The 16376-nt window shown below is 46.6% G+C and overlaps 1 protein-coding gene across 1 annotated transcript in view; it reads left to right on the forward strand.

Moving 5' to 3' along the window:
- CAMK4 (calcium/calmodulin dependent protein kinase IV) overlaps nt 1-16376 on the forward strand; it is a 270014-nt gene that overhangs the window by 245600 nt on the left and 8038 nt on the right. Inside the window, exons 8-9 of the mRNA XM_068981356.1 lie at nt 1039-1114; nt 11627-11753. Coding sequence (XP_068837457.1) covers nt 1039-1114; nt 11627-11753 — 203 coding nt within the window. The remainder of the gene's footprint in view (nt 1-1038; nt 1115-11626; nt 11754-16376) is intronic.

The following is a 16376-nucleotide window of genomic DNA, read 5'->3' on the forward strand; positions in this document are numbered from 1 at the left end:
ACGGAGCGGGAAGACGTCAGAGGGAGGCCGCGGTGTCCTCTCTGTAACTTGGGGTCCCCTGAGGACAGCTTAGGGGCTCCCCTTGACGTGTCCTCCAGTCCTGACATCCCCAGGCCGCGTGGACGCGGCTCCGGCTCCCCCGCTGCCCCGCCCCGAGGGAAGGAGTGCGGAGCCCTGACCCAGGGCCGCCCTCGGGGACACTCAGCACTCCGCTTCCTCCCCGGGGGGCCCCGCGGACCCCCCCAGCACGTCTGTTCAGAATAGAAAACGGCTGCTCTGGGGCGTAGACCTGCGCCCTGCTTCGGCAGAGAGAGCAGAGCTCTCCCTGCTCCGTGTCTTGCGTTATTAGTGGGCCAGCAAACCACCTCCAGGCCTCGGGGCAAGCCGTGGACCCAGTCAGCCTCCGTCTCACAGCTGGGTCTGCGCTGTGGGCCGCTGCGGGGCGGAGAAGACCTGCGTGTCAGGCCAGAGCAGCGGCCTGGCTGCGGGCAGGGAAGCCCTCTCTCCGCCCTTAATCCCCAGGCACCGCGGACAGCCGCGCTCTGCTGCGCGGGTGCTTCTCAGCGCCGAGACCTGCGCCGGCTCTTGTCCGCCCTCCAGCGGTGGACTGTGCAGCCCTGTCGCCGTCCGCCCTGCCCCTGCCCTACACGCGGTCGGAAACACAGGCTCCCGGAGACCTCAGGCCTCAGGCGGCCTGACTGTGCGTCTTGCCTCTTCTATGCCGACCTTTCATTTCTTTCTTTTCTGTGTGCAAAGCTCCCTTTGTAGTACAGGTACAGCTATCTGATTTGAAAAGTATCATGATGTTCTGATGTAGAATATTAAAGTTAGTAAGTTTATTTTTATGTATCCCAAACACAGAATATAATCTTTTCCACTAAAATTGTCATAAGAATTTGTAGCCTCATACTTCGGTTTGAGGAGAGAACATTGGTTCTAAACCTGTTCTGAAGTTTCTGTTGATTTCTTCTCCATTGCTTGTTACTAAAATGTGAATACTGAATTTAAACTCTAATACAGTTTTCACTTTTTCTGCAGCACCTGAAATCCTTAGAGGCTGCGCCTATGGACCCGAGGTGGACATGTGGTCTGTGGGGATAATCACCTACATCTTGTAAGTGAATAGAAGCGATCTCTAAGCACACTCTTTCCTTTGCTATAGTGTCTTCTAGTTACTTATGTGTGCATGCATGCTAAGTTGCTCAGGCCTGTCCAAGTCTTTTTGACCCCATAGACTGTAGCACACCAGGCTCCTCTGTCCATGGGATTCTCCAGGCAAGAACACTGGAGTGGGTTGCCATGCCTTCTCCAGGGGATCTTCCCAACCCCGGGATCGAACCTGTGTCTCTTATGACTCCTGCTTTTTCAGGCAGTTTCTTTACCACTAGCATCACCTGGGAAGCCCAAGTACTTACAGTACTCATAAAAAAAGCAAGATCCCTTTTAACTGTTTGTGGTTCTTTATGATGTACTACATCGTGAGAAACGCTGGGCTGGAAGAAACACAAGCTGGAATCAAGATTGCCGGGAGAAATAGCAATAACCTCAGATATACAGATGACACCACCCTTATGGCAGAAAGTGAAGAGGAACTAAAGAGCCTCTTGATGAAAGTGAAAGTGGAGAGTGAAAAAGCTGGCTTAAAGCTCAACGTTCAGAAAACTAAGATCATGGCATCTGGTCCCATCACTTCATGGGAAATAGATGGGAAAGCAGTGGAAACAGTGTCAGACTTTATTTTCTGGGCTCCAAAATCACTGCAGATGGTGACTGCAGCCATGAAATTAAAAGACGCTTACTCCTTGGAAGGAAAGTTATGACCAACCTAGATAGCATATTCAGAAGCAGAGACAATACTTTGTCAACAAAGGTCCGTCTAGTCAAAGCTATGGTTTTTCCAGTAGTCATGTATGGATGTGAGAGTTGGACTGTGAAGAAGGCTGAGCGCTGAAGAATTGATGCTTTTGAACTGTGGTGTTGGAGAAGACTCTTGAGAGTCCCTTGGACTGCAAGGAGATCCAACCAGTCCATTCTGAAGGAGATCAGCCCTGGGATTTCTTTGGAAGGAATGATGCTGAAGCTGAAACTCCGGTACTTTGGCCACCTCATGCGAAGAGTTGACTCATTGGAAAAGACTCTGATGCTGGGAGAGATTGTGGGCAGGAGGAGAAGGGGACGACAGAGGATGAGATGGCTGGATGGCATCACGGACCTGATGGACGTGAGTCTGAGTGAACTCTGGGAGTTGGTGATGTACAAGGAGGCCTGGTGTGCTGTGATTCATGGGGTTGCAAAGAGTCGGACATGACTGAGCGACTGAACTAAACTGATGATGTACTAAGAGTAGTTAATCAAAGAATTTTCAGAAAACGAGCATCATGTTTTGTAGTTTTCTTGGGGTAAGAACTTCTGTCTAGGGCTTCGGGGTGTCTCATTATATTATGTGGTGTATCACAGACATGGGAACAATTCATTATTTGATGATATTAATGGGCATGAAATCACCTATTAAACTTGCTCTTGTTTTACTTATGCGCATGTCATCCAAATGATAAGAGTATTATTCCTTTTTAAGGGACAAATGGTTCTTTAACCTCTGAAGCAATCCCAAACCTATATATGTCTTATCAGGAATGTTTTAAAGGCATTTTGACTACCAGTTTTATTTCCTGTATGTGTTAAGTTCTCAAGGACTGCTGGGGTCCAGCCCCGGTGGATCCAGGGTAATTCGAAGGTGGGGATGGAATTGGCGTCCTAGGGAAAAACTTATTTAATTACAGATAGAGAGGGATTAGAAAATTAGCAGAGAAAAAGAGGCTGAATAACTTGGTTTACATGGAATACCAATCACCACCTATGTAGGCCACTGGTGTCTTTCCGTTCTCCCGAAGGAGAGGAGACACTGAGGCCTCCCCGGTCTGATCTTAGAAGCCCAGGCAAAATTAGTAGGCTTGGTGAGTACCCACGTACCAGATGGGAATTTGGCCAAAAAACAGTAGGAGAGAAAAAGATTCTGAATAACTTGGTTTACGTGGGATACCAATAAAATTCCAAGACAAGGAATTTGCACCACCTACGTTGGGCCACCAGTGCCACTTGAATATCGGAAGGTGCCCCTCCTTGGGCTCCTTCTCACGTGGGCTTGAAAGCCGGGGCAAGTAAGTAAACATGGTGAGCACCCACCCTCCAGATGGCAATTCAGCCAGAAAAACGGGGAGCAAGAAAGAAACGACACAGGGGAATCAGTCTTTCCAGAAACTGATCCCATTTCTTTATTTTTTAGGTTTGCTTATATACCTTTTGTTATACATAGGGATGAATACAGAGTCACGCAGGGGTCAGCAGTCCTGACCTTTATCAAAATCAGGTGCTTCACATAAATGTATAAAAAAAGGTTTTAGGGGTTTTACATCATCTTCTAGCCATGAGGCCTGCTGACATTTTATGATCCTTTCTTTCTGATAACCAAAAAACTTATTTTTTCCAAGGGTGTTTTTTCTTAAGCCAGGCACCACCCTCCAAATAAAGTTTCGTTCCTATAGGGTGAGGGTGTAGTGGGTTACAATCAAGAAAGGAATTTATTTAACCCAAGGTTAACATGATTAATCTTAAAGGTTAATACTTACTTCTCCTATATGCTAGTTATATTCATTAGAAGGGCAGGGAATATGGAGATTTAGCAGCAAACATCAGCCCAACAAATGAAAACCCTTCACCAGTGTTCCCCTTAAGATCTATTTAGTCTTAAGATAGTGAAAAAGTTACATTTTTGCCTAGCAAGGACACAGTGATTTATAACAAAGTTTAGTGATCTGTTACAAAAGAGAAAATTCATTAACTCAAAAAGTCTAGTATTGCTAATATCAAAAACTACTATATTTCCTTTTCTGTATTCCAAATACATTGATTAATATATTCCCAGGTGCCTAAGGATATGGAGGCCTGGCGGCAATCATTGACTCAACAATGAGAAAAGCCCTATGCTAATGAAGACTTTCAAAATACTCCAAGCTCTCTGTGCTGTTTATGGTTGAGAGGTAGTAAACAATCATGTGCTGAGTATGGATAATCCTGTCACACAAGCTAGTCTGCCTGCAGAGAGGTTTGACCTGAGACACCCTTGTCACACCCAGGGCAGGGAATTAGCAGTAATGATTGGCACAACAAATGAAAAACCCTTCACCAATATAATTCCTAACCAACCCACTATACTGACAATTTCCAACTCCCCAAAAGAATCTGCCTTTAGTAAGTCTAAAATATCTCGTGCCTCTCACGATTGGGAGGCTGTAAACAATCACATGAACCTATACAGGCAGGCTAGATAACCTTCAGAGGAGTTCGTAAGTTGAAACACTCTTGTCACGCTCAGGAATTTTTATTGACTTGGAGCTGTAAGCTAACTCTTTCTCCGAGAGAGGTAATGGGGGTCAGCCCGCCGTAAAGTCAGAGGTGTAGGTGAGAGCATGAAACAGTAAAGGAGGCAGACTCTGGTTCTGGGGGTAGATGCTCGGGAACAGGGGGTTTCCTGAGGCTTGATCATGCCTTTGTGTATGCCGAAGCCTCCTTCCTCATGACCTTTGCCATAGGCGGAGTTCCTCACACTGGCTCCCGGCAAAGGACCTTTAGTAAAATACCCAGAACTCAGAGAAAACTTCTGAGGCGTGGGAGGGTGTTATCTTTCACTCTCTGGTATCTCCAGCTCCATTTCTAAGCTCCTGTCTACTAATAAACAACAGGTTTCAGTCTGCCAAAGAGATGATGGAATTGCAGACAAATATGAAGGAAATAGTCTAGAGTGATAGGAGAGTGTCTGTCGAGGAAGGTTGCCTGTGGAACAGCTGCAAAAGCAAACCTCATTGAGCTCCAAGTTCAGTTTCAGTTCAGTCGCGGAATCATGTCCGACTCTTTGCGACCCCATGAATCGCAGCACTCCAGGCGTCCCTGTCCATCACCAACTCTCGGAGTTCACTCAGACTCATGTCCATCGAGTCCATGATGCCATCCAGCCATCTCATCCTCTGTCGTCCCCTTCTCCTCCTGCCCACAATCTCTCCCAGCATCAGAGTCTTTTCCAATGAGTCAACTCTTCACATGAGGTGGCCAAAGTACTGGAGTTTCAGCTTTAGCATCACTCCTTCCAAAGAAATCCCAGGGTTGATCTCCTTCAGAATGGACTGGTTGGATCTCCTTGCAGTCCAAGGGACTCTCAAGAGTCTTCTCCAACACCACAGTTCAAAAGCATCAATTCTTCAGCGCTCAGCCTTCTTCACAGTCCAACTCTCACATCCATACATGACCACAGGAAAAACCATAGCCTTGACTAGACGGACCTTAGTCAGCAAAGTAATGTCTCTGTTTCTGAATATGCTATCTAGGTTGGTCATAACTTTCCTTCCAAGGAGTAAGCATCTTTTAATTTCATGGCTGCAGTCACCATCTGCAGTGATTTTGGAGCCCCCCAAAATAAAGTCTGACACTGTTTCCACTGTTTCCCCATCTATTTCCCATGAAGTGATGGGACCAGGTGCCATGATCTTCATTTTCTGAACGTTGAGCTTTAAGCCAACTTTTTCACTCTCCTCTTTCACTTTCATCAAGAGGCTTTTTTTAGCTCCTCTTCACTTTCTGCCATAAGGGTGGTGTCATCTGCATATCTGAGGTTATTGATATTTCTCCCGGCAGTCTTGATTCCAGCTTGTGTTTCTTCCAGTCCAGCATTTCTCATGATGTACTCTGCATAGAAGTTAAATAAGCAGGGTGACAATATACAGCCTTGACGTACTTTTCCTATTTGGAAGCAGTCTGTTGTTCCATGTCCAGTTCGAACTGTTGCTTCCTGGCCTGAATACAGATTTCTCAAAAGGCAGGTCAGGTGGTCTGGTATTCCCATCTCTTTCAGAATTTTCCACAGTTTATTGTGATCCACACAGTCAAAGGCTTTGGCATAGTCAATAAAGCAGAAATGGATGTTTTTCTGGAACTCTTTTGCTTTTTCCATGATCCTGGGGATGTTGGCAATTTGATCTCTGGTTCCTCTGCCTTTTCTAAAACCAGCTTGAACATCAGGGAGTTCACGGTTCACATACTGCTGAAGCCTGGCTTGGAGAATTTTGAGCATTACTTTACTAGCGTGTGAGATGAGTGCAATTGTGCAGTAGTTTGAGCATTCTTTGGCATTACCTTTCTTTGGAATTGGAATGAAAACGGAGCTTTTCCAGTCCTGTGGCCACTGCTGAGTTTTCCAAATGTGCTGGCATATTGAGTGCAGCACTTTCACAGCATCATCTTCCAGGATTTGAAATAGCTCCACTGGAATTCCATCAGCTCCACTAGCTTTGTTCATAGTGATCCTTCCTAAGGCCCCCTTGACTTCACATTCCAGGATGTCTGGCTCTAGATGAGTGATCACACCATCGTGATTATCTGGGTCGTGAAGATCTTTTTTGTACAGTTCTTCCGTGTATTCTTGCCACCTCTTCTTAATATCTTCTGCCTCTGTTAGGTCCATACCATTTCTGTCCTTTATCGAGCCCATCTTTGCATGAAATGTTCCCTTGGTATCTCTAATTTTCTTCAAGAGATCTCCAGTCTTTCCCATTCTGTTGTTTTCCTCTATTTCTTTGTATTGATTGCTGAAGAAGGCTTTCTTATCTCTTCTTGCTATTCTTTGGAACTCTGCATTCAGATGCTTATATCTTTCCGTTTCGCCTTGGCTTTTCACTTCTCTTCTTTTCACAGCTATTTGTAAGGCTTCCCCAGACAGCCATTTTGCTTTTTTGCATTTCTTTTCCATGGGGATAGTCTTGATCCCTGTCTCCTGTACAATGTCACGAACCTCATTCCATAGTTCATCAGGCACTCTATCTATCAGATCTAGGTTCTTAAATCTATTTCTCACTTCCACTGTATAATCAAGGGATTTGATTTAGATCATACCTGAATGGTCTAGCGGTTTTCCCTGCTTTCTTCAATTTCAGTCTGAATTTGGTAATAAGGAGTTCATGATCTGAGCCACAGTCAGCTCCTGGTCTTGTTTTTGCTGACTGTATAGAGCTTCTCCATCTTTGGCTGCAAAGAATATAATCAATCTGATTTCATTGTTGACCATCTGGTGATGTCCATGTGTAGAGTCTTCTTTTGTGTTGTTGGAAGAGGGTGTTTGCTATGACCAGTGCTTTTTCTTGGCAAAATTCTATTAGTCTTTGCCTTGCTTCATTCCGTATTCCAAGGCCAAATTTGCCTGTTACTCTAAGTGTTTCTTGACTTCCTACTTTTGCATTCCAGTCCCCTATAATGAAAAGGACATCTTTTTTGGGTGTTAGTTCTAAAAGGTCTTGTAGGTCTTCATAGGACCATTCAACTTCAGCTTCTTCAGTGTTACTGGTTGGGGCGTAAGACTTGGATAACTGTGATATTGAATGGTTTGCCTTGGAGATGAACAGAGATCATTCTGTCGTTTTTGAGATTGCATCCGGGTACTGCATTATGGACTCTTTTGTTGACCATGATGGCTACTCCATTTCTTCTGAGGGATTCCTGCCCGCAGTAGTAGATATAATGGTCATCTGAGTTAAATTCACCCATTCCAGTCCATTTTAGTTCGCTGATTCCTAGAATGTCGATATTCACCCTTGCCATCTCTTGTTGGACCACTTCCAATTTGCCTTAATTCATGGACCTGACATTCCAGGTTCCTATACAATATTGCTCTTTACAGCATCGGACCTTGCTTCTATCACCAGTCACATCCACAACTGGGTATTGTTTTTGCTTTGGCTCCATCCCTTCATTCTTTCTGGAGTTATTTTTCCACTGATCTCCAGTAGCATATTGGGCACCTACTGACCTGGGGAGTTCCTCTGTCGGTATCCTATCATCTTGCCTTTTCATATTGTTCATGGGGTTCTCAAGGCAAGAATACTGAAGTGGCTTGCCATTCCCTTCTCCAGTGGACCACTTATATCAAAACAAGTGGATTTGGCCGTCGCTAGAAGGCGCTGCAGAGTCAATTGTGGTGCGTGTGTCCTGTGCACTCTGCCTTGTCCGACTCCTTGTGACCCCATGAACTGTAGCCCACCAGGCTCCTCTGTCTGTGGGATTCTCCAGGAAAGAATACTGGAGTGAAGTTGCCCTTTCCTTCTCCAGGGGATCTTCCCAACCCAGGGATGGAACCCACATCTCTTGCGTCTCCTGCTTTGACAGGTGGATTCTTTACTACTGCACCACCTGGGAAGCCCAAGTTAATTGTTGGAACCTGTATTATTCAAATCTGTAAAGAGATTTTGAAGGGTGTGAAAGAAAGTGAATTAGGCAGCTCAGGCTTCTATAACAAACCACAGAGGCTGGGTGCTACAGAACTACAAACGTGGAGCCCTGGAGTCTGGAGGCCAAAGGCGCTGGTAGCTCAGATCCTGCCAAGAGCCGTCTTCCTGGTTGCAGACAGCGGCCTTTTCCCTGTATCCACCGAGGCAGGAGGAGGAAGCACGTTCTGCGGTCCCTCTTCCGTGAGTGCACTGCACTGATCACAGCACGAGGTCTCATCCTTGTGGCCTCATCGAACTCTCTTAACTGCCAGAGCCCTCATCTCCAGATGCCATTACACAGGGCTCAGGGCCTTAACGTCCTGATCGGGGAGAACACAGTTCAGTCCATAGTAGGAAGAGGTTCGGTTTGGCTAATTTAATAGTGATCTTAGAAAGTGCAGTGTCTAGGTAATATGGGCTAGGAAGAGGGCAACCAGGGTAGACTTCCAAGCATGTTAGCAAACTCTTGAGTTCACCTGTTTATTTGTTGGTCAGTAGCAACCATAAAAAGGTTTAACAAGCACACCATAAAACAGTCATCTGCTATTATGTAATGTCAAAAGATACTTTCAGTGATCACTTCCCTGCGTTTCCAGGATGTAGTAAAGCTTGAAAAGAATATAGAGAGCTAGGGAACCATGTTTTTTCTCATGAAGGTGCAAACTTTCAGGTAATTTGTTTTCCACACTTATTGCTTAATTCATTAGTAATGAATTCATAAGGTCACATCATAGAATTCCTTCAGCTTACATTTAAGATCACTATTGTGCTGTGGAAGAAGGTTGCTCCTGAATTGTGTGCGTGACATATTATGCTTAGCGATGTTCATTGCAAAACTGAACTACAAATACTGCTTCCTGTTTGCCCCTAAAATGGAAACGTGCCCACCCAAGTAGAGTTTCTTACTGAAATGTGATGAAAGGGGTTGAAGAATTAAGGATATGTGATAACTCAGAAAGATTGAGGTAGGAAATTTAATAACATTTGCCCTGGAAACCTGAAATATGGAATGAATAACACTCCCATGTCACTAACATGGGAAAGTGAAGAGAAAAAAATGTGACTATTGGAGAAGCATCTTATTATAACCCTGAAAATAATTTAAAACTCTATCAGGTTTCTTTCCCATAGTTCACTTAAGCCCATTAGTTGAAAGTTGCTGGCTGAGTAAGTGGTAGCAGCTAACAGTGCCGCTCACGGCTAATATCCTTTAGTTCTGGTCCGACTTCTGTCAGCCCCTGAGCCTAGGGACTTTTTATTTAATCTGCAGTCCGTTAATGATTGATGAAGTCTACTAGGCAAGGCTCATTGGAACATTCTCTACAATGGATTGTGCCGCTGGGTTCATGTACCTCCTTTATTATTATTAAAAGTTCTACCCGGCTGTTTTGTGCTATGACCGCGCTATTTCTAAGGATGACAGTGGCTTGGACATGAAGGCCGTTCTGTTGTTTTTCAGAAGAATTCTGCTCCTTCTACCTTCTAAACCTAAGCCCTTTACCCCTATAGACAGAAGCAGTTACTGTGGTGTTCGGGTCAGAATCAGATAACATCGGAGATTCACGGTCGCCTGCAGCTTTCAGCGCTGCGTCCTGTCCGTGGCTCCGAGCGCCCTGCTCACACGCCGCCCGCCCCGCAGCGTCGGGTTCTCCCCTGTGCCCCGAGCGCGCTCGCCTGCGGCTGCGCGTCTGCGCCTCCCGGCCCCACCCTCCAGGCTAATGACCTAACCAGCTTGCGCAGGTTGTCCAGGATGACAGGAAGGCGTCTGAGTGCCCCACTTGCACAGCTGTCATTGTCCCCTCAAATTCCGGAAGACGGAACGTGCGAGGTTCCTCAGCTAAGCCTGGACGGTTGGCGGCTTTCCCTGGACCCGCGGGCGGCGGCCGCCTCTGATGGGCGAGGCCGCCGGGCGCGGTGTGGCCGCGTGCCCGCCTCCCTGTTCCCTTTGCTGGAGCCCCGTCTCTCTGGGGCCCCGCAGCGGCCGTGTCTGTCTGCAGGAGGCTGGGCTGCAGGCGCAGTGTGGCCGTGTGCCCCCTTCTCTGCTGGAGCCTCGTCTTCCTTGGGGGGCCCCCAGTGGGTGGTCGTGTCTGATGGAGGCGGCCACCGGGCGGGGTGTGCCGTGTGCCCTCCTCTGCTGAAGCTGCGTCTCCCCGGGGGCCCCGCAGGGCACGGGGCGGGGGGCGCCCAGCCCGGCCTCGGTGCTCCTGAGCCTCGGCTTTACCCGGCTGGCTCTGCAATATTTGAAAGAAACCAGGACCGTCGAGCAGGATGGTCCCTGAGCCAAAGAGCAGGAGAAACTGCTTCCTCTTACACACCTGCTGCGCCCGGATCCGCTGGACTGTTTCACGCTCTGCAGCAGCCGGGTCAGTTTGATGGAAGGACTTGGGGAAATGTTTCTTACTGTGTTCATTCTTTTTCCTTCATTCTTTGTCACGTGAAACACACGCCCTGGCAAGGACTTTTTTTTTTTTTTTTTAACAGTTCCCTTTTGGTCTTTAGTGATTTAGAACCTCCCCTGACCTGTAAGCAGAGGCTTGGTGGTCCCACCAGCAGCTCACTTTGCCTGTCTCTCTTTTTTATGCGAAGGGTGGTTCTGTTTCTTTCCTCTCACATTTTTATGTGACCGTGCTGGAAGGTGACGATGATCATAGTGAGATGTCTTTGCGATGTGCAGAAGTGAGGCTCGCGTGCCTGGCGACGGTCCTCTGGGCTGCGTCGCCCGCTGAAGTCAGTTCAGAAGGCCGTTCCCCGCCGCCGTGTAGGCTCCTGTCTGTGTTCACTCTGAGACCCAAACTGGAGTGGGATGGAAACCCAGTACTTTTTTCATCCCTATGGAAGAATTCAGTGAAAAGGACTGAACAAAAACGACTAACAACTTTTCTTTGCACCTTTTAACCTTTTTATTCTCAAAATCCTAACTTTTCCATTTTATGATAAATTGGAACTCCAATCTGCTCTCTCAATTCCTGGTGGAAAAAAACACGTGGAAATAGCACTATAGCATAATGCTTGTAATAGTGTTATTGTAATATTATTGTTGCTTTGTATCATAATTATTAATGATTATAACTTTTTGTAGAAATCTTACATTGATTTTTTTAATCTATTTTTACTTCCCTGAAGACATGATTGTATATTTATATAATCATAAATGAATTATAACAAGGCAATTACACACTTAAGCTTAGCAGACGTACATTCATCACAGGAAGCTGTGAAAAAGGGCAATATTGAATTTCTGCAAAAAATTGGTGACATACACTTAGGCTTTTAAAGGTACATTTTACAAGATACATTTTATCTTGTATCTTTTGTCCTAGACTTTGTGGATTTGAACCATTCTATGATGAGAGAGGCGATCAATTCATGTTCAGGAGAATTCTGAATTGTGAATATTACTTTATCTCCCCCTGGTGGGATGAAGTATCTCTGAATGCCAAGGATTTGGTAAGTGTGACTGAAACAAAATGAAATAAAATCCCTTACATTCATTTTTTTAACTAATTAATGGGCAGTGCCATTTAGAAAATTAATCCCTCTTAGTAGCTTATTTCTTTTTAATTATATAGTATTTTTAAGAAAACAATGCATACTAATTTTCCTTGTAGATAATGAAAAAAGATATGTTTGATTCATCTCTAGCTGAATTATCACAAATTACAAATTACTGCTTGTTAATTAATGAGTTCTTATCATCTAGTACAGAACCTGTAAGCTATGAAGCTAAGAAGACAGCTGTGCTGGGTGACTCCAAACATAATATACACAGATGAATTCTTTTTTAAATGGCTTGCTGTCACTTAGGTTAGTTATGCTTTGAATAAAGCAACGTTATTTCTTTAAATGTTCAAACTTATTAAAATACCCTGATGGTAACACGAGTCCTATCCCGCATGACTCCCATACATGAGTCACATTGTGTGTTTTGTTCGGCTTTTTGTTTGTTTCACTGACTTCTCACCTCTGGTAATACTGGAGTTTATTTGCATTCAGGACAGGTGGGGCGCTGGCCTATCCTCTGGGGTGCTGGCCCACCGGTTCTAAAATAAAGAAGATACTGAGGTGCCATTGAAGCCTTTACCATCAATCCTTTAGAGCTGTCATCCTCAATCTTTTTGGCACCAGGGACCAACTTTATAGAAGACAATTTTTCCGTGGACTGGGGGTAGGGAGGCTAGTTTCAGAATGATTTAAGCAGATCACATTTATTCTGTGCTTTATTTCTAATTGAATACAGCTGCTGATAGGATAGGACGTACTAGTCCACAGCCCGGAGACTGGGGAACCCTGTTCTAGAGAGAAACCACACAGAAATGATGAAAAATTGACTTCTGAATCATAGAAGTTTAGATCTCCAAGGATCTCAGGACTCATTTAATCTTCCTTGAATTTTAAGGATGAGTTTGCTCAAGCGCAGAGAAGTGATGCACAGCTTCCCAGCAGAAAGGCATTGCTCGAAAGAAAGGGTCCAGATTTCCGGACCCCTTCTCCAGGGCTCTTTTCTCATCTTACCATCTGTGTGCTGGGAAAACAGGTTTCCTAAGGTCATGACCTTTCCAGCAAGGTCTGAAGAGAGGCAGCGTGTGCGTGTGCGATGCGAAGATATCGCCACGTCGCCGTCGCGCCCCCTCTGTTGAGCGTCTCTGTGTCCTCCCGTCTGTCCGCCCCATCGAGATGCCCCGGGCCAAGCCGCCCCCTCCCTCTTCCCGGTCCGTGGCCGCGGCCTCTCCCCTGCTCTCCCTGCCTCTTCCTGCGCGTCTGCAGTGCGCGCCCTGCGCAGGACTCAGGGGGCGGCCTCACTGGGGACGGGGCTCCCCTCTGCTCCACGGTGCACGGACCCCCCCCCTGGCATGACTCTGGGTGGTCTGTGCTGTCCTTTCATCCTCCCTGCTCCTTCCTCTCCACCACACACACACAGATACACACACACAGACACACAGAGACACACAGAGACACATACAGAGACACACACACACAGAGACACACAGACACACACAGACAGACACAGACACACAGAGACACGCACACAGACACAGAGACACGGACACACACGCAGACACACATAGAGACACGCACACAGACACGGAGACACAGACACACACACACACATATACAGAGACACACACACACACAGACACAGACACACAGAGACACACATACAGACACACAGACACACAGAGACACACAGAGACACACACACACAGAGACACACAGACACACACAGACAGACACAGACACACAGAGACACGCACACAGACACATAGAGACACGAACACACACAGACACACAGACACACATAGAGACACGCACAGAGACACACACAGACACATATACAGAGACACACACAGAGACACACACACACAGACACAGACAAACAGAGACACACACAGACACACATACAGAGACACACACACACAGAGACACACAGACAGACACAGACACACGGAGACACGCACACAGACACACAGAGACACGGACACACACACGCAGACACACATAGAGACACGCACACAGACACGGAGACACAGAGACACACACACATATACAGAGACACACACACAGAGACACACACACACACAGACACAGACACACAGAGACACACATACAGACACACACACAGACACACAGAGACACACAGAGACACACACACACACACACAGACAGACACAGACACACAGAGACACGCACAGACACATAGAGACACGAACACACACAGACACACAGACACACATAGAGACACGCACAGAGACACACAGAGACACACACAGACACATATACAGAGACACACACAGAGACACACACACACAGACACAGACACACAGAGACACACACACAGACACACATACAGAGACACACACACACAGAGACACACAGACAGACACAGACACACAGAGACACGCACACAGACACACAGAGACACGGACACACACACACACACAGACACACAGAGAGACACGCACACAGACACACAGAGACACACACAGACACACAGACACATATACAGAGACACACACACACAGACACAGACACAGACACACAGAGACACACATACAGACACACACACAGACACACAGAGACACACACAGACACACATACAGAGACACACACACACAGAGACACACAGACACACACACAGACAGACACAGACACACAGAGACACGCACACAGACACACAGAGACACACACAGACAGAGACACACATACAGACACACACACAGACACACACAGACACACATACAGAGACACACACACACAGAGACACACAGACACACACACAGACAGACACAGACACACAGAGACACGCACACAGACACACAGAGACACGAACACACACAGACACACAGACACACATAGAGACACGCACAGAGACACACACAGACACATATACAGAGACACACACAGAGAAACACAGACACAGACACACAGAGACACGCATACAGACACACACAGACACACAGAGACACACACAGTCACACGGAGACAAACACACATACAGAGAAACACACAGAGACACACAGACACACAAACAGACAGACACACAGAGACACGCACACAGACACACAGAGACACACACACACACACATACAGAGACACACACACACAAAGACACACAGAGACACGCACACAGACACACAGAGACACACACAGACACACATACAGAGACACACAGACACACAGAGACACACAGACACAGAGATAAACAGACACACACACAGACACACATACAGAGACACACACACACAGAGACACACAGACACACACACAAACAGACACGCACACAGACACACACACAGACACACAGACACAGAAACACACAGACGGAGAGACACACACACAGAGACATACACACACAGACACACACACCCAGACACAGACACACAGAGACACACACAGACACACACAGAGACACACAGACACACATACAGACAGACACACAGAGACACACAGAGACAGAAACACACAGACACACAGACACACACACAGACACACAGAGACACACAGAGCCACAGACACAGACACACATACAGAGACACACACACAGAGACACACAGACACACATACAGACACAGACACACAGAGACATGCACACAGACACACACAGACACACAGAGACACAGACACACACACACATACAGAGACACACACACACAGAGACACACAGACACACAGAGACATGCACACAGACACACAGAGACACACAGAGACACGGACACACACACACACATACAGAGACACAAACAGACACAGACACACACACACAGACACATAGAGACAGACACACAGAGACACACACACAGACACAGACACACAGACACACAGAGACACACAGACACACATACAGAGACACACACACACACAGACAGACACAGACACACGGAGACACGCACACAGACACACACACAGACACACACACAGACACACAGAGACAGACACACAGACACACAGAGACACACAGACACACATACAGAGACACACTCACACAGAGACACAGACAGACACACAGAGACACGCACACAGACACACAGAGACACGGACACACACACACACATAGAGAGACACACACACATAGACACACACACAAACACAGACACACAGAGACACACGGAGACACATACAGAGACAGACACAGACACAGACACACAGAGACACACATACAGACACACACAGACACAAACACAGACACACACACAGAGACACACACACACAGAGACACACAGACACACACAGACACAGACACACAGAGACACACACACAGACACACACAGAAACACACACACAGACACACAGAGACACACACAGACACACACATACAGAGACACACATACACACAGAGACACACAGACACACACACAGACAGACACAGACACACAGAGACACGCACACAGACACACACAGACACACAGAGACATGCACACAGACACACAGAGACACAGAGACAGACACACAGACACATACAGAGACACACACAGAGAGACACACACACACAGACACACACAGACAGACACACAGAGACACACACAGACACACAGAGAGACACACACAGCCACATAAACACACAGACACACACAG

Source organism: Capricornis sumatraensis, chromosome 9 (genome assembly GCF_032405125.1).
Source record: "Capricornis sumatraensis isolate serow.1 chromosome 9, serow.2, whole genome shotgun sequence".
In the NCBI taxonomy this organism is placed as follows: Eukaryota; Metazoa; Chordata; class Mammalia; order Artiodactyla; family Bovidae; genus Capricornis; species Capricornis sumatraensis.